Source organism: Solanum dulcamara, chromosome 8, assembly GCF_947179165.1.
Source record: "Solanum dulcamara chromosome 8, daSolDulc1.2, whole genome shotgun sequence".
NCBI lineage: Eukaryota > Viridiplantae > Streptophyta > Magnoliopsida > Solanales > Solanaceae > Solanum > Solanum dulcamara.
Window position 1 is genome coordinate 4,877,553 of NC_077244.1, and position 22,186 is coordinate 4,899,738.

At 36.1% G+C, this 22,186-nt stretch overlaps 2 protein-coding genes and 1 pseudogene across 7 annotated transcripts; 2 read left to right on the top strand and 1 right to left on the bottom strand.

The window, feature by feature from the left end:
• Window positions 1-1,532: 1,532 nt before the first annotated feature.
• On the top strand, window positions 1,533-19,008 carry LOC129899313 (probable LRR receptor-like serine/threonine-protein kinase At3g47570). 6 transcript variants are annotated; one of them, XR_008769499.1, is made up of 5 exons: window positions 1,533-2,485; window positions 2,578-4,560; window positions 4,708-5,080; window positions 5,961-6,018; window positions 14,515-14,591. XR_008769499.1 is itself a non-coding variant. In XM_055974234.1 (4 exons), the coding sequence occupies exons 1-3, from the start codon at window positions 1,582-1,584 to the stop codon at window positions 5,055-5,057; spliced, it is 3,237 nt and encodes a 1,078-aa protein (XP_055830209.1). In that variant the 5' UTR covers window positions 1,533-1,581; the 3' UTR covers window positions 5,058-5,080; window positions 18,850-19,008. The 6 variants fall into 6 exon arrangements, 5 of the variants coding, with proteins under 5 accessions (XP_055830209.1, XP_055830210.1, XP_055830208.1 ...); XM_055974234.1 differs by lacking the exons at window positions 5,961-6,018; window positions 14,515-14,591 and adding an exon at window positions 18,850-19,008; XM_055974235.1 differs by lacking the exon at window positions 5,961-6,018 and having other exon boundaries at window positions 14,515-14,614.
• On the bottom strand, window positions 6,701-9,261 carry LOC129899002 (putative late blight resistance protein homolog R1B-16; annotated as a pseudogene).
• Window positions 18,390-20,160, top strand: LOC129899004 (UMP-CMP kinase 3-like). The gene is made up of 5 exons (XM_055973738.1): window positions 18,390-18,544; window positions 18,850-18,898; window positions 19,070-19,189; window positions 19,339-19,446; window positions 19,562-20,160. Exons 1-5 carry the CDS (start codon window positions 18,390-18,392, stop codon window positions 19,643-19,645), a joined length of 516 nt encoding a protein of 171 aa, XP_055829713.1. The 3' UTR covers window positions 19,646-20,160.
• Window positions 20,161-22,186: the final 2,026 nt, after the last annotated feature.

Sequence of the window (22,186 nt, forward strand, 5' to 3'; positions counted from 1 at the left end):
TGATAAGGGAAAACTACACAAATTGGACGCATTAGGGAAAGTAGTTACCCAAATTGGACTCAACCCAACTATTTATCCTAATTGGACCTACAACCCAAACTATTTACCGGCTTACCCTTGTTGAATTCACTGAACCACTGCTTCTTCATCCTTATACTATCGGAGTATATATATACTCTAATGGTATCAAGAAGTAATTGCGCAATCTTTTCACTGAAACATTGTCTGTTATATATATACTCTAATGGTAAAGGAGTAACTGAGTAGTGTTTTCACTGAAGCATTGTTTTTTTCTCTTTGATACCACTGGAGTATATATATAATTTGATAGTATCAAGCAGTAAATGCGATTTATAGTTAAAAACAGGGGGATATGAAAGAAATGGGTAGCCGCTTGTAAATAGTTTTCCTTTTTGGGTACAAGTGTTCTTTTTCCAATTGATAATTGGGTTATTTTGGGTAAGGATTTATGACCGAAGAGTCATTTTGCTTAATAATTCCTTTTGTTTCTGGGTTGCGGCCCTTATCTTTTCTTCTCCAATTCTTGTAGATGCTCCTCGATAGCGTATAAGGGGTTTTGGCTACATTTGACTTTACCTTTTAATTTGTTTCGCTACCTTCGAATCATATAATCTAGGAAAAATTACAGCCCGATACTTTTGAGGCATCTAATTTATAAAATATGTACACAATGTATAGGTCGTATAAACTTAATACTAATTTACACACTCTTATATATAATATACATATATATACACAATATATACACACAATATACCATTGGGTGTGTATGTAGGGTATATTTCGGTCATGTTTAGTAAACTAGATTGCCAAGTGGTATATATTGGTAACTATCCCTATAGTCAAGTATCACTTTTTTCTTAGCCTCTGAATTATTCATGTACTGAAATCAGCCAAGACTTGCGACTTCATAGCAGTACAGGGTTGATATGCGATGTCGTACTCACTAAGTTTGAATGCCCACTTGGCAAGTCATCTCGAGGGTATTTGTGGTCTCTTGGAATAACGGTGGGGGCATTTTGATCCCAAAATGAAATGGAGTATATAAGTGGTCTATTTCACATAGTTCAGGGTCAATTTTGATTGTGTACAGTTATATATTCCCACACTAGCACAATGCTTACCAAAACCTCACAGACTACTAAGTAGACTAATAGTCGTATTTGTATTAGAAAAGATGTGCAAAGTGTGTAATATTCATTAGGAGGATTTCTAATAAATGCAAAAAGCCAAGTGACCAGAAAGAAAGGACTTCTAACTTTCCTAAAGGACTTCTAACTTGCCTAAAAAGGCAATAGACTTTGTAATTTGACATTTTTCTTCATTTATTTGAAATTTTGGGCACATCTCAAAAATATCTTTCTTTCTTTACCACATGAGACATAAGTGTCTATTTCAATTCACACAAGAAAAAATAGAGACAAACCTGTGGTCACAATACAACTTGTACTACTAAAAATTGACACTTCTATGCAAAGCTCCAACTTGTGGTATTATCAATTATTGTTTTAGCTCAACAAGTTAAAAAAAAAAAAGAGAAACATTCATGTCATAGTAATTATGGACAGCAGTTGCAATTTTCTCTTTGCTCTTGCAGTTTTCATTCTGCTCCATCACCATACTTCACTTGCTAATATTAGCACCGATGAAGCCGCTCTTCTTGTACTGAAATCTTACATTTCTACTCATCCTAACAGCATCTTATCAAGCAATTGGTCTTCTTCCAGCCCGGTTTGCAGTTGGATCGGAATCACTTGCAGCTCCCGCCACAATCGAGTCACTGCTTTAGACATTTCTAGCATGCAACTTCATGGTACCATTCCTCCACACCTTGGAAACCTCTCATTTCTCATCTCCCTCGACATCACTAACAACAGTTTCCATGGGGATTTGCCAGAAGAGTTGGCTCATTTACACAGATTGAAATCGATTAACTTCACAAGCAATAACTTCACCGGAGCCATTCCATCATTTTTAAGTTTGTTACCAAATCTACGGTCTGTGTACCTCTGGAACAACAAATTTTCGGGAAAAATTCCATCTTCCCTTTCCAATCTAACAAAGCTGCAAGTGTTGAGCTTGCAAAGAAATTTTCTGAAAGGAGAAATCCCTCGGGAACTCGGTGATCTTCGTTACCTGACTATCCTAGACCTACAACATAATCAATTTAGTGGCTCTGTTCCACCATCAATCTTTAACATTACGACAATGCAAATCATTGCTCTTACAAGCAACAATCTTACTGGTAAGCTTCCAACAACTATATGCGATCATCTTCCAAACTTGAAAGGGCTTTACCTCTCACGCAACTCCCTAGATGGAGTTATTCCAACAAGCCTAGAGAAATGCCGAAATCTTCAAGCCTTGTCATTGTCTGAAAATGAGTTTATTGGAACTGTACCAAGAGAGTTAGCCAACTTAACAACTCTTAAAATATTGGAACTTGGAGCACTATACTTGGAAGGTAGTATGATATTTCCTTACAAGATATATGTAATTTTATTCATTTTCTCTCGTCCGCCAAATTGGTACTCATATATTTCCACCAATTGACAGGAGAGATACCAGTGGAGCTCGGAAATCTTGAGAAACTACAAGTGTTGGGATTATCACAGAATGAATTTATTGGTTCTGTCCCTGCAAGCATTTTCAACGTGTCAATGCTGCAGAAACTAGATCTTGGAGTGAACAAGCTTTCAGGTACTCTACCTTCAGATTTAGGGCGTGGAATGCCGAGCCTAGAACAATTTGTTTGTGCAAGAAATAATCTGAGTGGTTTTATCTCTTCTTCACTTTCAAATTCTTCAAGACTCAAATTGCTTGATCTCTCAGGTAACAGTTTCACAGGTCCAATTCCTGAATCACTCGGTAACTTAGAATACCTTGAGATTCTTAACTTGCAGAGGAATAAATTTTTCAGCTACTCAGCATTGAGCTTCCTTACATCATTAACAAACTGTAGGAAACTAAGAGCACTTTGGTTTGGTGATAATCCGTTGGATGGTGTTTTGCCTGCATCTATTGGGAATTTCTCAAACACTCTACAGATTTTTGAAGGATCGAATTGTAAACTTAAGGGCATCATTCCTGAAGAAATTGGTAATCTTACTGAAGTGATAAAGATGATTTTATTTAATAATGAGTTGACTGGACATATTCCAAATACTGTCCAAGGCATGTTGAACCTTCAAGAATTTTACCTACAAAGCAACAATATAGAAGGAACCATACCAGATGTTATCTGCAATTTTAAGAATCTTGGTGCACTAGACTTGTCAGAAAATAATTTTTCTAATTTCGTGCCACCATGCTTAGGAAAACTTACCAGTTTGAGGTATCTTTATCTAGCTTACAACATGATGAATTCAAGCTTACCTGAAAGCTTGGGTGGACTTCTTGATCTCATAGAATTCAATATTTCATCCAATTTATTGAGTGGGAAAATTCCCCTTGGGATTGGAAATTTAAAGGCTGCAACACTCATTGATTTGTCAAAAAATAATTTTTCTGGTAAGATTCCTAGCACTCTAGGGGTTCTAGATAAATTGGTTAATTTTTCTCTGGCGCATAATAGGTTAGATGGGCCTATTCCAGATTCATTTGGCAAAATGTTGGCATTGGAATTCTTGGATTTGTGTTATAACAATCTTAGTGGTGAAATTCCAAAGTCATTAAAAGCTCTTGTGTATCTCAAATACATGAACTTCTCATTCAATAAACTTAGTGGAGAGATTCCCACTGGTGGTCCTTTCGCAAATGCCACAGATCAATCCTTCTTGTCCAATGATGCACTCTGTGGTGATTCGAAGTTTAATGTGTCACCATGTGTCATCCAATCTCCAAAGAGGAAAAAGACAATCTTGATTTTGTACATCATTTTGGGTGTGAGTCTGTTATTTCTTGTATTAGTCCTTGCGTATGTATCTGTAAGATTGAGAAAGACAAAGAAGAATACAGGTCAAGCAGATGTGTCTCTAGCAATAGAGCATGAAAGAATTTCCTATCATGAACTTGAACATGCAACAGAAGGATTCGATGAAAGCAACTTGCTTGGTAATGGGAGTTTTAGCAAGGTCTACAAAGGTATACTTAAGGATGGTACTGTTTTGGCAGCAAAGGTATTCAATGTGCAACTGGAGGGTGCATTCAAAAGTTTTGACACAGAATGTGAGATACTCAGGAATCTTCGCCACAGAAATCTGACTAAAGTCATCACCAGCTGCTCCAACCTTGATTTCAAGGCCCTAGTGATGGAATACATGTCCAATGGAACACTCGATAAATGGTTATATTCCCACAACTTTTTCTTGAATTTATTGCAGAGATTAGATGTAACGATAGATGTTGCATCTGCAATAGAGTATCTCCACAGTGGCTGTTCAACACCTGTGGTGCATTGTGACTTGAAGCCAAGCAATGTCTTGCTAGATCAGGAAATGGTTGGTCATGTGAGTGATTTTGGCATTGCAAAATTGTTAGGTGCAGGGGAGGCCTTTGTTCAAACAAGGACAATTGCAACCATTGGATATATTGCTCCAGGTATATTAGAAGTTTTAAGAAATTTCTCATATCGTTTAAATACTCAAAACAATTTTTTTTCCCTTAGGTATAGATTGATACTCTTAATTTTGACATATTCCATTTTAACTAGGAAGCTTTTATGATCATTTCTGACCGTGATTGCAGAGTATGGACAAGATGGAATAGTATCCACGAGTTGTGATGTTTATAGTTTTGGCATCTTGATGATGGAGACGTTTACAAGAAGGAGACCGAGTGATGAAATATTTACCGGAGACCTGAGCATACAACGTTGGGTTAGTGATTCCTTCCCAAGTGGAATTCATAAGGTTGTGGATTTTAATTTGATACAGCCAGGGGATGAACAAATTGATGCAAAGATGCAATGTTTGTTATCTATCATGAAATTAGCTTTGAGCTGCAGTTTAGTGGCACCTGATGCAAGGATTAGCATGGAAGATGCTCTTTTAACACTCAAGAAGATTAGGCTCCAGCTTGTGAGTAGTCAGCACTAGGTGGAATCGACCCGTCTGCTCTTGTATGTTATTCTAAACCATCCAATATGTATTGAATTTTAAGATAGAGATTGTGATTTTCAAATCAATACTTTTTATTACCTCTCAAAACAGAGAATTTTGTATAACAGAAAAAAAGATAAAACCAACAGTTTGACAAAGAAATCACAGTGAAAGACCATGTGATATTTATTATGATTGATTTATGTAAAGCCATGAACTACGTTTTCAAGTATGAATGAATGAATTGTGAAAGGTTTTCTCACAATATGAAGAAATTATGATTTAGATGCTTAGAAAGGTAAGTGTCCATATAAATACGTTATTATCATGATTTTCAAGGAGCTATTCTTATGATGTATTTTATGAATGTGGATTGGTACTTGTTTGCCTTTCCTAATGTTAATGATTTACTTATTCCGTTGGAATTAACTAAGCACCGAGAGAACTTTGTGGTGGAGATTTGGTATGGGAGTCTCTAGTAGCAACCCCTAGTCCCAAACTACGTTGCCACCGTAGGTTGCCTTAATTGTCTTAGCTAGTGGATCCACATATAGCACATTATGATTATGATATGGAATCTTCCTTGGCAAGTAGCCTCTCTCTTCTCGATGTGGGAGTTACATCGGATTCCATGTTATAGCTCACATGGTCTTAAATATCAGTTAGAGTTAATATCCCACAAAGTACTATCTTCTTCTTATAAGCTCTTCCGATGTTTTATGATACATTGACCTCACTAAATGTTTTCAAGTTTTAGTTCATGCTTTTTAAGATATTTGGGTCATGCATCACATGTTCATATTGTTATGTCTGCTTATTCACGTTCATGCATATTTCTCACATACTTAGTACATTCCACGTACTAACGCATACTTGTGCCTACATTGTCTCATAATGTAGAGTTCGACTCTCATCCTCCACGTGGCTAGTTGGCGATCTACTCTGCTTTGCTATTTTGGTGAGTCCTCATGATTCGAGGGTGAACCCGCTATGTCTTTTATTATGTTCAGACTATATTTCTTTCTTTATGTTTTGGTGAGCTAGGAACTTGTCTTATGCCCCATCTAAAAGTAGTAGAGGCAGGTCTAGACTATTATGAGTATGTAGCTCCCCCTTTTTTTGGAGATTATGTTTTGATTCTCTTCTATTGAGACATCTACTTGATACTTCCTTCCACATTTATAATTTTATCTATGGCCGTGTCACGTCTAGGGCCTAACTTGGGTTGTGACAACATGAAAACATTAATTATCTACTTAAACACATTGTTATCAAATTCTACTTAAAAGCAGCACATAGGATAGGAGATTGTTTCTACTTACTTTGATAATGATGAGTTTAAGATGGTCACATCCTTCATTCTCTATGATTTCTTCTTTAATTCTCTCAGCTCAAGCCTCTAGAGATTCGTTGTACATCAACTTAATCTTTTTAAGTGTTAGAATATTTGCAAAGCTAAAGGGGATCTCCTCAAGTTCACAACACCCTTTTATAACAAGTGTTTCAAGAAGGGGAAAGGATTCCTCCGAGATATCCCACCTTGAGATATGTAAGTTGGACAGTTCAAGAACTTAAGTTAATTTATGCAGCGTGCGTGATATCTATAGGAAGGCACCACTCTTCGGAATGAGTGAAATCCCTTAATTGAAGCACACTCGACTTTCCTTCCATTCAGAAGTTTGTACTGTAAGCATAAGCTTCTCTTCTCAACTCCTCTCCAAGCAAAAGTGAAGCATCACATCATGAACCTGGCAGTCTTTGACTTTACCATTATATTTTCTCTTTGAAACCATTACCACGTTACTGTGGATGAGATCCATCAAGTAACCTTCAGCTGCCTCTTCCATTAGTCTCTCAGTCCTTCCGCAATCCATAAACTTATCAATTTAGACATTGGAATTCTTGCGTCCTCCGGAAACATCCCCATGTAAAGAAGACATGGTCTTAAATGGTCAGGTAAGTTATCATAACTTAACTGCATAACTGACAGACTATATCGTTCAGCTTCACCAAGAAAGGAAAGTAGAGATTTTTTAACCACATCCCACCAAGAGGCTTCCATTTTCTTCCTTTTGATTATTCCAGCTACCAAGACAACCTCTAGAGGCAATCCTTTGCATCTTTTTGCAACTGCTAGACCAACTTCTTGTAGTTCAGGGGCGCAACCTTCCTGCTGAAATACATTTTTCTGCGACAATTGGCATGCGCACTCACATTCTCAAGTCGAGATGTTACTACTATTCTGCTTCGATTTCTAACATCTGGAAAGGAAAGCCTTGAGTCATCCCATGCCATACCATCCCACATATCATCCAAGACAATGAGATATCTCTTTCCCATTAGGTGTTTCCTCAACTTGTCAGCAAGGATGTCATCCTTATCTCCCTTATCCTTTGAACCAGTAATTTGACTAAAAATCTCTTGTAATAGATCTCTCAGGTTATATCTTTGGGTAATGATGCACCATTCTCGAACATCGAATCAAGAAATAATTATGTCATTATTGTACACCTTTCTAGAAGTAGTTGTTTTCCCTTGTCCTCCCATGCCTACAATTAGGAGGACATCCAGCTCATTTGTACCTCTAATCAGTTACTGAATTATCGTTTCTGTGTCATTCCCAAATACCACTACCTCCTCCTCATTCACAGGATTGGTATGTCGAGTTGGCAGATGTTTAGATGATGCTATCACATAACACAGCTTAAGAGCAACATCCGCCGACCACATCTCAGTCACCTCTCACAAATGTGCTTGATCTCTTTTAAGGTTGCAGGAAGTGAGCAAAAAATATGCCAAAGAACATTATACTGAGCAACAATAGAGTCAATGGCAACTTCAGCTTCATATGCCAAATTGATAGTATGCCTTTGAAGATCTTTAGGAATTTTATGTTCATGGTGCACCATTGGAACTTCTCTGAAAATGGATAACAAAGATGACAACTCCTCCTGTAATATGGGTGTAAGAGATGATAGCTCTTTCTCTAAACTACCAATATGAGGTTTCATCATAAAATCTAAACCTGATTTAGATTTCGACATCTCATTCAATTTCCTTAAAAGAGACTCCAGAAAACACAATCCACCAGCAGTGGGAAACTGAGATGGAGTGAATTTTAAGGATTTGTAGTACGTCTCCACTTGTCCCTTCAGATCTTTTGTTTTCTCCAATATCTGTATCAAGCAAATATGTATTTTGCTAGCGTCATGTTTGGTTATAGAGCTAGGAAGAAGCTTTTGAATTACATATAGAACATCACTCACTATAGCTCCAATCTTTTCCATAACCTCATTCAACTAGTTGCCATCAATAGCATGATTTGACACATCAGCATTAAGGAAAACCAACAAGAACTCTATTGCCACATCAATAATTGGAGCAGAGACATTATTAGGAAAGTTATCGAGCTTTTTGTTTCTGAGGTACATCAGAAGACTGTGGAGATGATGTGAAAATCCTTTTGGTAATTTCTTGTCCTTGAAAATTCTTGATTGAGTAAACTTTGAAGTCTTTAGTTCACCAAGAAAAATCTTCTTCATTTCCAGCTCCACTAGCACAATCGGGCATAATAGATACGGAGGTTTATAAATGCTAAGCAAAACAGCACCACAAAATTATTCCACATTGTTAGCCATGAATCGAATTCGAGTCTCCAAACACTCCAGCTTCTCATGGTCGACATAACCATTTATCTCTGTGGCATATAAGAATCTCAAAAATCTCATTTTCTTTTGAATGATTTTCACTTGCTTTATAATTCGATTTCTTACAACGTGTTCTTTATTAGTTGAGGGAGTGAGTTCCAGGCACATCAGTACATAATTTAGATTCTTTCCGATCCAGTCCATATATTCCGAGATATAGGAATCATTCAACTCCTAATTGTACCTTAAAATGGTATTACCTTCAATGATTCTAGCAAGTGTAATTCTAGCCTTTCCAGATGAAGATTAATTTTGTGTTCATCTGGAATTCGATGAAAAACTAAGTGAAGCATTTCCACAACTGATTTGGCCGTCTTTGTGAATTCGGCCAACGAATTAGGAAAAAGAACTTGATGGTACTTTATAAAGATTCTAAAAAATCTTAGGTTTATTTCAAGTATCTCAACTAGACCAATCCTGATTGTATCCAAATCCCCTCCATACTTGATCCATCTTAGCTGATCTAACACATTGTCAATGTCATTTTGTGCCATCTTCTGCAAGTTCACCAACTCTTAAATATAAGTTTCATCAAATAAGAGCAACATTTCTATTCACGTTTTTCAATATCTACTGCTAGAAGCTAAACGATAATGCTTGTGAAAGATTATACATCTTTTAGGCCATTTTAGTGGAGTATGTTGTAACCAAATAATGGACAAGTTGTCGCTTAAAAGAGAGTACAATAGATAATCTTTATAATTCCATTTTTTCTTCTTCATATTGAGACGAGTTTAAATGGAGTAACAATATGATCAGTGAGGATTTATGTCATTTCTGAAACAACAAGACCATTCAACATGTTTCTTTAAGAATGTGTTGTCGAAGATTGATTTTGCTAAACGGCAGCAAAATCTAGACAAACAGTTGGAACAATGTGAACTGGACAGTCCACTCTCTTGTATGTTATTCGATTACCTATGCTAGTTATGTTAAGATTTCAATTCTGCACAAGTAGTTTATCTGTTTAATCACGGTTGTAAGAAGCAACATTGATTGTTAGAGCAGGTTGCAGTCCCACATTGGTTGGGGAATGGACTGGTGGTCTGCTTATATGGACTTGAGCAATCCTCTCTTCATGAGTTAGCTTTCAGGGGTTGAGTTACACTAGATGTCATATTTTTTACATAGTATCATAGTCAGGTCGTTCGCCATTTGGGCTCTCGGGCCACATTTGTAATGACCATGAGGGTCATTTTTGGAAATTTGTGTGAAATTACCATTTTACCCCTATCATTAGTGCCCCGAGTGTTAGTTGTTCTGTTTGTGTTGTTGAATGTGTTAAAATCTTAATAGTTAGTGAATTAGGTAAATTCTTGAGTTTTATAGAGTTAAGAGGTGAAAAATAGTTTTCGGTACCAATTGGAGCTACGGGCCTGGGAACGGGATTCCGTCAGTCCCATCAGCTCCGGAACATGGAAATTGATCTAGGGGAGGCGTCAGATTTGAGGTTGATATGTGAATTTAAGGTCTTAAGTTGAAAATGAGGTTTTAAATGAGTTGGTTTGACTTCCGTCAACGTTTTGAGATCCAAGCGTCGGACAAGAATTCTGTTAGTTTCGTTGAGTCCGGAACATCGAGTTCGATCTAGTTGACATTGACTTAGAGCCCCGGGACCTGAATCGCCGTTTCGAGTTTTTAAGCCAAAAGTTGAGTTTTAGGCCAATAAGGGGTCCGGGAGGGTATTTTGGTCAAAAATAATTCTTTTTGGAAATCTGACAATTCCATTGAGTTTGGAATGTCATATTCAGTGGAGTAGTATATCCGGTTTATTTTTATCGGACCTTGAATGATTTCTGAGGGTCCAACCGAGAGCATTTTGGATTGTGTTTCAGCCGTTGTTTCTGGTTCTGGTGCAGATCTCCCTTGTTCATCGCGATCGCGTCGCGATCGCGATGTGTCAGGGCATATATCTTCGCGGTCGCGAGAGGAGAGTTCGCGATCACGATGGTTTTATCCTTCCAGTGTTCTTCGCAATCGCGAGAATTAGTGGCTCGCGATCACGATGCACAATTCGTGCCTGAACAGTGTTCAACTTCGGGAGAAACCTCAATCTCACCATTTTTGCGTTCTTGAGCTTCTCGGAACAATTTTGAGAAGAGGTTTTCGAGTAAAATCGTTAGGTAAGTAATTTTTAACCTAAAACCTTCCTTTTTCATTAATTATTTAATGATTTTAACTCTTAAATTTTAGTTTCAAACTCTAAAACTTCTTGTTTCTTTCTTGATTCGAATTTAAGAAAATGGTGATTTCTAACTTGTTTTTAACTCTATTTTTATGGGGTTTTCAACCATAAGTTCCCTATTGCTAGTAGAACGTGATTTTTAAATAAAAGTCCAGATTTGACCCTTTTCAAAAATGATCAATTTTTGGACTATTTTACTCCCAGTTCTGAAACATATCAATATGGGTGTCATTGGACTCGTTATGATGCGTATGTTTCATTCTTAATAGTGGGTTAGCATTTCGGGAGTTGAATTCAAAGGTTGTTTGTCCGGTATTGCGTTCGAGTGCGATTTCGGCAATTGAGGTAGGTTTGGCCATCCTTCTTGGGAATGAATTGGGGTGATTAGTTAAATTCTATGTTGTAGACTTTGGGATGGGGTCGTAGTGTAATTTGAAATTGTTAAATTAAATTGTGATGCCTGTGTGGGGGGTTATATGTGTTGCATTTCCCATATGAGGGTCTTATGTGATATTTTATCAGTGATTGAGACTGTGTAATTCATGACTTAACTGAGTTAGAGATGTGAAGAGGTTATTTGACTTGTAATGCCCGCCTGAGGGGTTGAGTTAGGAATTTTAAGCATGCCTGAGTATTGAAATATTGTTGGGGAAATGGGTGAACACTTAAATTGAAGTATTCTCTTCCCACTACTATCTATTGAGTGTGAATATCATGTTTAGGTTAAGTTTTGAGAACTTTGAACCTTGTACTACATGTTGAGTTGAACTTTACCTCCATGCCTTATATGTTGTGAATGCATTCATCCTCATTCATATTATCATTGATCATTGAGAAGTTGAGAATTGTGAGAAAGAAAATGTGACACCTTTCATATTTCCTTGACCACGAGTAGGTGGCAAGTGGATGAGATATTAGTATCATGAGTCCTTGGCCACAAGCTGGGTGGCGAGTGTCACGCCCCGAGAGGGTACCCTAGACGTGGCCGGCACTCGAAAACCATTCCTGGCCTTCAAGTGAACCACTTGGTCCAATCATACTTTCATGCAGTCACATTCTATCAGTGGAAGACTCAAATCATAAGAATACTATTCATAATAAGGCCAAAGACCGGCCACATCTCCATTCAACAACTAGTAAAAATAAAACTAGTCACAACGAAACAAGTCAACATCATCCACACTCTAGTCTATGAAGCCTCTATCAACAATATAAGATGTGCCAATGGCAAGTTCATGGCTACCACAAATCAAAATAAAGGAAAACTAACTCAAAGCTGAAAAGATAACTGCGGTATCCTCCAAAAACAAGGAGGACTCACAAACTAGTTGGAAATGAATAAATCTTCAACGGTGCGCCTGTTGATGATCTCTAGTATCTGTCTCTGCATCATGAAACGATGCAGGCCAAATGGCGTCAGTACGTGGAATGTACGAGTATGTAAAATGGCCGAATGAAACATGCATCAAGGTGGGATCGAATCAACTCAAAATCTCAACTCAGAAGAAGGTACAACTCAATCAAGATGTCCTGAGTCTAAACAAAATATGATTTAGACAAGATCAATCACATACAATCCAACCCAATCCGACTCAGAGTACTATCAAGACCTATATGGGAGTTTCTCTTATTCGACAACTATCACTTATGAGCCAGTGATAGTACAACAAGCCGATGTTGTTTCCACGTCCGTTCATACCATGCCAGGGTAAGAACGAATCAACAAATCATGGATCCATAACCAATCATGTCCTATAATATCAGGACAGTAATTTGGGAAACATCCCACTTTAACAGTCCAATCCCATCCTACGTTTGGCGACGTAGTTATTGGATTTGAGTTATTACTTACTCTTACTCAATTCGGTGCTCGATACTCCTCTCAAGACTCAATGCTCATAAAACTCTATCCAATCAATTCAATCTAATCATATCGACAAGTCTCATTTGGACCCTTGTCAATTCATCAATTCTATCACAATCAAATTTCTTCACCGATCATACTATCCGATCAATCCCAATCATATTTTTCAAGAGTAGTTTGGATATACATTTATGACAACATGTAATCCTTTCCAATCATTTCTCCATTCATTTAGCCAATCTTTTGGGGACTCATCAAGACTCCAAATCATCAATTAAAGAGACTCAAAATATTTAAGTTTTTTAAAAATATATGTTTAACAACTCATATCAATCAACTCTTAGACATAACAAAATATGTATAACAACTCATATCAATCAACTCATATCAACATGAAGCATTTATCAATTTCTCAACTCATCAATATCAACATAAAAAAATCAAGTTAATAGATGTAAAAACTCATTAGGACATAAATCTGTCAAGAAACTCCATTCTTATGAACATTCAATCTCAAAGAAGATGTAGGGCACATGGGTGAATTCAACCCATGTTTTGAGTAGCCTTACATACCTTAGAGTAGATTTTGAAGAAACCTTGATGTTAGGTCTTCAATGGAAAGCTTGAATCCTTGAGTTTGAGAGGATTTTGTTTGGAGATGATTTGAGAGAAAAGGATGAAGTTTTGGGGTTTTGAAGAGGTGGAAGACTGCAAAAATGCCCAAAAATGTTCCAAGTTCATATGTATAGATATTAGGGAAATGTCCAAGTTGCCCTTCATCAAAAATCTGGAAAATGGGCTAAAAACCCTGCAGGTGCTATAGTGGCGCACCGCGCCAAGGGCCAAACTACTGAGGCTAGTTTCTGGCTCTATAGTGGCATCGGGCTCCACTGAAGCCTCAGGCCTAAAATTCCTGCAGTGATAGTCTATAGAAAACTGGTCATAACTTTTGACTCTGAACTCCCAAAATTGCAATCTTGGTGGATTTGGAAAGAAGACGCAAAGACCTTATATTTGATAGGTCATGGTCTACCCAATTTTTTATATTCGAGGAGATATGGTCGTTGGAAGTTGACCCTTATACGAACTCATTCGGAAACTTAGCCGAATAGAATTCTTTTTACTTGACTTGGTTTTAGGGATCCCTTATGACCCTGTATCACATCTAATACACTTTAAATACTTAGGAATTTATCCTAACTCATATATACAACTTGAAGTCACCGAATTCAATCCTACACGCACATGACGAGTGGTTCGGGTCTTGGCATAGAAATTTTCAAGGTGTTACAGCGAGGTAGTTGATACATTGAGATTGTGATATGGTCTGTGACACCCCATGGATCTTGCTTGGTATCACATCTCGGCAGGTGTATACGATAGGTTGTACGACAACCTTGATCCCATCGTATCATTATATCATTGCATTATCATATTGCATTGCATTGCATTGATATATGTGATACTTGACCTATTTATTTAACTGTGACATTGAACTGTATTTATGTGTTTACTTTAATTGCGTTGTTCTATATAAATTGGCAGTAGTGTAGCCGGAGTGGGACTTTTCTGCGTGCAGGTGGAAGCATTCATTAGTTTATTTCATAACTTTTGATTAATTCCTTATACCTAGTCGGTTAAACCTACTGAGTACATGTGGATTGTACTCACCCCTACTTCTGTATCCCTTTGATGCAGATCCTAGTTAGGGTATCCTGCGCAACAGCTAAACTTCTTCTCCTGCGGCTATTTCACTATTCAGATTATTGGTGAGGTCTTGGGATTCAGACCGCCATTAGTTCTAGCTTTTATTTATAGTCTTTATCATTATTAGAAGACTTATGATATACATCATATTCGATCATTGTATTAGATATTCTTTACACTCATGACATCAAGTTGTGGGATAATTTCATTGTTATCCTTTTATTACGTTTAAGGGTGGCCTGACTTCCCTTGGGGAGTCTCGTATGGTTTTACTTTTAGGATTACACATCGGGTTGAGATTGGGGATGTATGCCATCATGACCTCGGTTTTTGGGTTATGACAACGTTTCTGTCAGTCCCCGTTTGATTAAAACTTATTCTTCTCCATACCAACCACACACTTTATCTCATAGCCTATTCCAAATTTGATATATCACACCTTTTATGTTTGGAATTTTACTTTGCTGAATGTTCATAGAGACTTCTTGTGAATGAATTAGGATAAGTAGTAATAAAATATTGTAGCTAAGGCCAAAAGAAGGTCTTTAGTTGGTAGTTAATTAATATTTTTTAAAAGAGTTAATAGTTAAAATCACCCTTAAATTTGGCACACTTTATCGAATGCACACCTAAACTATGGGAAGTCTTAATTACCCCTCAAACAAAGATTCTTGGAACTATTTATCCCCATAAACTATGAGAAGTCTTAATTACCCCCTCAAACATGAATTTTTGGAATTATCTGCCCCCTAATATGCCACATGATTTTAAAAAATTACTCTGTTTCAATTTATAGGACTCGTTTTCTTTTTAAGTAAATTCCAAAAAGAATAACATATTTCTATATTTAGTAAAAAAAATATTTTCGTTCCTATTTATATAATGTAGTTCGACTCAAAAATGAAGTTTAAGAAAGATGTGGTCTAAAATAAGTCATAAATATTTGTGTAGCAATAATTATTTTATTAGGAGTAAAATGAAAATTTTAAAGTTAATTTTTTACTACATATAAAAATGTGTTATTTTTTTTGAAATTTACTTAAAGAGAAAGCTAGTCATATAAATTGAAACAGAGTAATTTTTTTAAATCATGTGGCATATTAGAGGGCAGATAATTTCAAAAATTCAAGTTTGAGGGGGTAATTAAGACTCCTCATAGTTTAGGGGGGGGGGGGTAAATAGTTTCAAGAATCTTTGTTTGAGTGGGTAATTAACACTTCTCATAGTTTAGGTGTGCATTTGATAAAGTGTGCCAAGTTTAAAGGTGATTTTAACTATTAACTCTTTTTAAAATGACCCTTGTGACTAATACTTCACTTTCTTACTTCTTATCACAAACAACATTTAAAAGATTCCATTTGATTGGTTTCCTAATTTGCTTTTACTACTTACAATATTAGCCCTTATACAAAATTTATTGAATAAGTATTCATTGAGAAACTAAAATAAATGATATGTTAACATGCTATGACAGATTAAATAACAGCGATGGTGTTATTTGTAACAATTTGTTTCAGCTTATGTATCATATTTCCCTCTTTTAGTTTTTAATTTAATTAATTTTATGAATATCTGTGATTTACGAAATCTCCAATAATAAATAGCCGAAATATTTCCTTGTCGGAATCTTAATAGCTTAGTTGGTTGGCTATCTGAATTTTTACCCTTTTTGTGAGTGTTTGATTCCCACAATGTAAGAAAACAAATATTTATTTGCCACCTAACCACAAACTTCGTGCCTCTGTTCCTTTTGTGTTTGCGGTTGATCTTAACGAATGGATTGAACTCCCACTTTCCAAAAGTCAAGATTACTAGGGATGTCAATTTTTTGGTTATAACATTTTAAATCCACATTTGGGAAAGTGCTCCAATCTTGTTTTCCAACTTCATCTTCATTAATTTAAAATAAAGTGCTTTTTTCTCTTCTTTCCAAAAAGTATAACTAACCACAGTACTCTCTTTGAGTTGGTACCTTCTTGAGTTTGAGTAATTGAGTGAGTTATTCTAAAGCTTGAGTCTTTGAGTTCTTGCATTGCATTCGTGCCCAAGTATTTTTCCTAGCTTGACCATTATTCGAGAACGAATGATCCCAAGGGGGGAGATATTGTAATACCCCGTATTATCCTAGCGAAGATTAGTTGAAATAAGAGAAAAAGTGGGGAAAAAAAGAACTACGCAGACCTGGGTAGGATTTTTGGTGCGTGAAAATATGTTAACCAGAAGAGTGCGTGCCAAGTCCGCATTCAAATTTTACCATAGAATTTTTTGGAAAAAAATGAGCTATGGGGGAATCAGTCAGTGATGAGGACCTATTCCACCACAGGTCAATTTGTTTGTCCGTGTTTAGTTTTAATGAGGGGCATTTTGGTCTTTTTCTCACCTAATTCACCATTTTTTGGGACCAAACTCCGTCCCTTATCAGTTTCCAAAGGGGTTATTCTCTCATTAAGCACCCAAAACTTTTGAGAGCAAGAACTAAAGAGAAGAGAAGAAGCAAGGGTTGATTATATATAGCTTGGGGATATTCAATATATCTTGATGAGTTTCTTGAGTTGAATTTTGAGATTTGGGATTCATGGTTGCATTTAGATGAACCCTAGTTGAATCATATATTTATTATTTTATGCATTGTTTGAGTTAAAGAATGAGTAACTATTTCATCATTGGATTGAAAAATAGCTTGAACATGAGTTGAAATTGGAGAAGCCTTTCATTTATCATTTTGAAATTTAGTTGAGCTTGAGAAGTCTTTTATGTATCACTTTGAGCATGAGTTGAGAAGTCTCTTAATCTCTATTTGAGCATGAGAATTATTGAGTATAAATGATGTGAACATTTTTAAACATCTATTTTGAATTGAGCTGAGAACTCAAATGTCTCTTTTAAATGCATTCATTGAGTTGAGTTTATGTTTATTTTAAAGAGTAGAGATGAGTTGAGAAGAATTGAGTTTTGAGCTAAGTCCAAAAAAGACTAATTGAGCTGATTGAGTAAATACACTCATTTGAGTTATGAGCATAATAAATTAAAATTTTGGGAGTAGTATTGAGCACTGATTTGAGTAAGAGTATAGAACAACTCGAACCCCATAAACTACGTAGCCAGCGTAGGATAGGATCGTACTATTCATCCGGTCGACTCCTCATTGTCCCAAAAGAGGACTTTTATTGGATCCAGAGATGAGTTTGCGTTCCTTACCCTGGCAAAGTATTGGACGACTGTGGCAACGACAATAGTTCGTTGTATCATCACTAGCTCGTAAGTGGTGGTTGTCGGTTAGAGAAACTCTTCAAGAAGTAAACTATTATAATTTATACACCGAGTTGCATTGCTATATTTTAAAGTATTGTTTCTCATTATATTTCATGCTTATTTGAGTTGATCTGTTTTCAGAGTTGAGTATCCTGAGTAAGTTTCCTTTTTACATACTCGTACAGTACATAGCGTCATTCGACCTGCATCATTTTATGATGTAAATAAAGGTGATAGATATCCTCAACCAGCGCATCGTTGAAGATCAGTTTCTACCCAACTTTTGGTGAGACCTCTTTACATTCAGAGGTGCTCTTGAGTCTTTACTTTTTAGTTATTTACTATTAGTTTGAGGTAGCCGTGGGTCTATCCCGGTACGTATTTTAGAGTCAGTATTTCGGAGGCTTCATAGACTAGTAGATAGAGTTCAATTTATTTTCTTGAGTATGTTTTGAATCATTGAGTTAAGTCTCATACATTTGACGCATTTGAGTTACATGTTATGTAAAGATTATTAAGTTGCATGCTTTATTTTGGCCATCCAAGTTTATTTATGAGTTAAAGTCTTCTGCTGAGTGAGTTAGCCAGGCCAAGTGATTCGCTTGGGACCAACAATGGTTTCTGAGTGGCGGCCATGTCCAGGGTGTAGGCTCAGTGACAGTAGTGGTAAGGGCACCCAGTGTACTAATATTGTTGAAAACTTTGGGTACACCCATGTAAATGCTAGTGATCTTCTCCGAGCAGAAAGAAATTCTGGTTCCGAGAATGGGTAGGATATCTGTTGTTTGATTGTGTTGCTTTATCTTTCTCTGTACTTTTTACCCTTTGTCATTTCAACCAACATTCTGTGTAGTAGATCAACAGCTGTTTGTTAAGTTGCATCATATCTTTGAGTTTTGTTCAATAGCTTCAAGCAATGTTTATTGCACACAAAGGATTAATCCTCAGTACTGTGCTTTTGAATGTGGTGCATAGAGTTTGAACTATCATAGTTTTGTTTGTATTTCATTATATTATTAGAGTATTGCTTATTGTGCGTCAGCATCGTAAACTATTCATTTCTTTTATGTACAGGACGATGATTTCGAACATGATTAAAGAAGGGAAAATTGTACAATCAGAGGTAACAATTGTGCTTCTCTAATGAGCAATTCAGGAAAATGACAATGATAAATTCCTTATTGATGGTTTCCCCCAGAATGAGGAGAATCGTGCTGCTTTTGAGTTAGTCGTGAGTTTCTCAGTACACCACCTTCTTTTAGCTGCATCTTGAGGATTCTCCTATATAGTAAAGAGTGTTAAAATTTTACTATCACACTTTAATGTCTCCCAGACTGGAATTGAGCCTGAGTTTGTGCTCTTCTTTGATTGTCCTGAACAAGAGATGGAGAAACGCCTTTTAGGTCGTAACCAGGTTAGACATTAATATCTTGGTAGAAGAGTTCTCTTCATGTTTACAGTTCTTTAAATCTTTATGGTATTCTTGTTTCTTCTTTGTTAATCTTCTTTCCTAGTATCATTTTTGGCTTTCTTCTCATAAACTTTGAATTTTTTGTTCTTTAGGGAAGAGAAGATGATAATATTGAAACAATAAGGAAGCGATTCAATGTTTACATGGAATCTGGTCTACCTGTTATTGAATATTACCGGTCCAAGGGGAAGGTTCGAAAGGTACTGTTTTATCTTTCAGCCTCTTTACCATCTTCCTCCCCTCCACCACAGAGAAGAGAGAGAGAGAGAGAGACTCTGCATATGAAACATAAATTGACATCTCTTTTGCCTTCAGATTGATGTTGCAAAGCCTGTTAGAGAAGTATTTGAAGCAGTTAAAGTTGTTTTTGCCCCAGCTAATGAGAAGGCAAACTATTAATGATGGTTTAGTGAATGTTATAAGGATATGAAGACCTAGTAACTTGCATGAAAAATGATATCTGGCGTTTGTAGTGTAACTAGGAGGTAAATGTCCTGTGTTGCAAATGCTAGGGCTTGTGCAGAGCTAGATCTCTTCTACATTATGAGATTAGTAAATTAACACTTGGTGTTGAGAATCCTGTGAACTTGTTTGAAGTGATGCGGGATAGTTGTCATTTTTTTTAGGCATAATACATAATTATGATCATTAACTTGGCTTCAGCTGGCAACTATGACCTCTAACTTTATTAGTACACAAGTAGGCACTTTAACTATCCAAAATTTGAAGAAATAAACACATTCGTCCTACATGGCATCTTACATGACAGTTTTATGTCCCACGTGGCATCCTACGTGTATTTTGCCATGTAGGACACGTGTGTCTACTTGTTCAATTTTATACAAGATTAAGTACCTACTTGTGCACACTCAAAGTTGGAGGGTATAAATGTGAAATGAAGCCAAGTTAACAGACATATTTATGCATTATGCATTTTTTTTTTATGATTCTTGTCTTACAAAGTTCAAACAATTTCTCAGTTTCGAAAAAGAGTTGAAACAATTTCTGCCATATATTTTGAGTTCATGGAACATTATTTGATTTATCATGATTGGTATGGTTAGATTTGCTCCTAAATTTTGCCTTATCCAAGAGAATTGTTTAATAATGGAGTATATAGATGATTCACTGTGGTTGGCTGTTGATTGAGCTCATAATATGAACAGATCTTCAATATATACCTAGGGTTGGCAAATGGTTGGATTTGGATGGATTGAGTATGGATTGAGCCAAAATGGATTGGATTACAATTCACTCATATAAAATATGAGTAAATATGGATTTGATCAAATATGATTTGGTAAAAACCATCTAACCCACTTTAATCTCCTAAAGCCAAAAAACCATTAAATTAAAGCAAGATTGATATTGCTCTAACCCGTACAAACCTCAATCCACCCCTAAATTATTATTTTTTAAAACAATTAATTTTTCATACATTAACAAAATTTAATTTTTCTTTTACTCCGTAACCCCCACCCCCACACCTCACCCACCCACCCACCAACCAACCAATTTTTTGCCCACTGCCCTATATCTATCACCCCATTTTTAAAAAAAAATTAAAAAAAAATTCCCACCCACCCCCCACTCGGACCCCGTACCACCCCACCACAATTTGTTTTTAAATTAAAATAATTTCAACAAAAAAAATAAATTTTTCAATCTTCTCTCCACGCAACCTCCCTACCAGACCCCCTACCCCCACCCCCAATTTTTTTTTAAAAAAATCAAAAATATTTCAAAAAGAAAAAAATTCAAAAAAATTTCAAAAAGAAAAATATTTTGCCCCCACCCCCACCCACCTTCCAAATAGTGCAATTGGAAATTTTTATTATAAGTGGTGATCTAAGGGTCTATATGGATACCCAAATTTTACCCACTTTGCCCATATTTGTATAAGCATTTGAAATTCACTCATTTAAAAAATATGAGTGATCCATTTAAATAAATATAGGCTAAATTGTCATTTTACTTAAACGGTCTGAAATTGTCACCCTTATATATATATGTATAAACAACAATTAGGCCTCAGTCTCTGATAAGTTGGGGTTGACTATATGAATCCGATTACCCATATTTTTATCCAATTAAAATTCATCTGCATTTTATACAAAATAAAACTGAAGAGTACTAAAAGTTCTCTAACTTAGTCTGTCATAAAAGTTTCTACCAGAGCTAAGAGACTCCTGGAAAGCATTGGACCTAAAGTAAACGTTCTTACATGGCTAAAATATATTCCCAATTGATTTTTATAGGCATATATTCTGTCTTTCCATTATGCCCCGTCTTTATTTGATTGTCAAAATAATCAATTTTTGGTTCTGCATATCTTTTATTTCCTTTTTCTTGAAATTTCTAGCAAATTTTTCTTGTCCGTTACAGGTTGCTGCCTGAGAATTCATTAGTAGAGAGACGTCACGATTAAGAGTTATGGTAATTGAGAACTCTAAACTTGGGCGTGCGTTAATGTGTGATCTGTTTCGGCTGCTCCGAAATGATTTTACTGTTAACTAACCTTTTCTTTTGTCATTCCATTCTCTCCAGGTATATCAGTATTGTTTGCATATTGGTGTTTGTTATGTGTCTTCAGCAAAAAGATTTATCTTTATATGTTTCACTTTTATAGAAGTTTATGCAAAATTTTCTCTATTTTATCCCTCTCCATTTTTGTTCTTTTGAAGGAAACACAATGTTGTATTATTTGACTTATTGTCTCTCTATTGTTACCGTTGTCTGATTCTGAATTCTGATAAATAAAATTATAAGAGTTACTCTCTCTCTCGCTTTGCTTTCTATAACGAACAAATATTTAAAACTCATTGGCATTCTCATTTGCACAAAATTTAACAATGTCCTATCTTGCTCTTGTAAGAGCCTTGGATTTTCTCCGAGGAAGACGGGACCACAGCAACAGAACAATCTTTTGGCAAGTAACAT

What these genes read in the sequence shown, in the direction of transcription:
- LOC129899313 (XM_055974234.1), top strand. Translation starts at nt 1,582, where the DNA reads ATGGACAGCAGTTGCAATTTTCTCTTTGCTCTTGCAGTTTTCATTCTG. An exon ending in TGGAGCACTATACTTGGAAG is followed by an intron (nt 2,486 to 2,577) that starts GTAGTATGATAT and finishes ACCAATTGACAG; the next exon opens with GAGAGATACCAGTGGAGCTC. An exon ending in CATTGGATATATTGCTCCAG is followed by an intron (nt 4,561 to 4,707) that starts GTATATTAGAAG and finishes CCGTGATTGCAG; the next exon opens with AGTATGGACAAGATGGAATA.
- LOC129899004 (XM_055973738.1), top strand. Translation starts at nt 18,390, where the DNA reads ATGGTTTCTGAGTGGCGGCCATGTCCAGGGTGTAGGCTCAGTGACAGT. An exon ending in AATTCTGGTTCCGAGAATGG is followed by an intron (nt 18,545 to 18,849) that starts GTAGGATATCTG and finishes TTTTATGTACAG; the next exon opens with GACGATGATTTCGAACATGA. An exon ending in GCCTTTTAGGTCGTAACCAG is followed by an intron (nt 19,190 to 19,338) that starts GTTAGACATTAA and finishes TTTGTTCTTTAG; the next exon opens with GGAAGAGAAGATGATAATAT.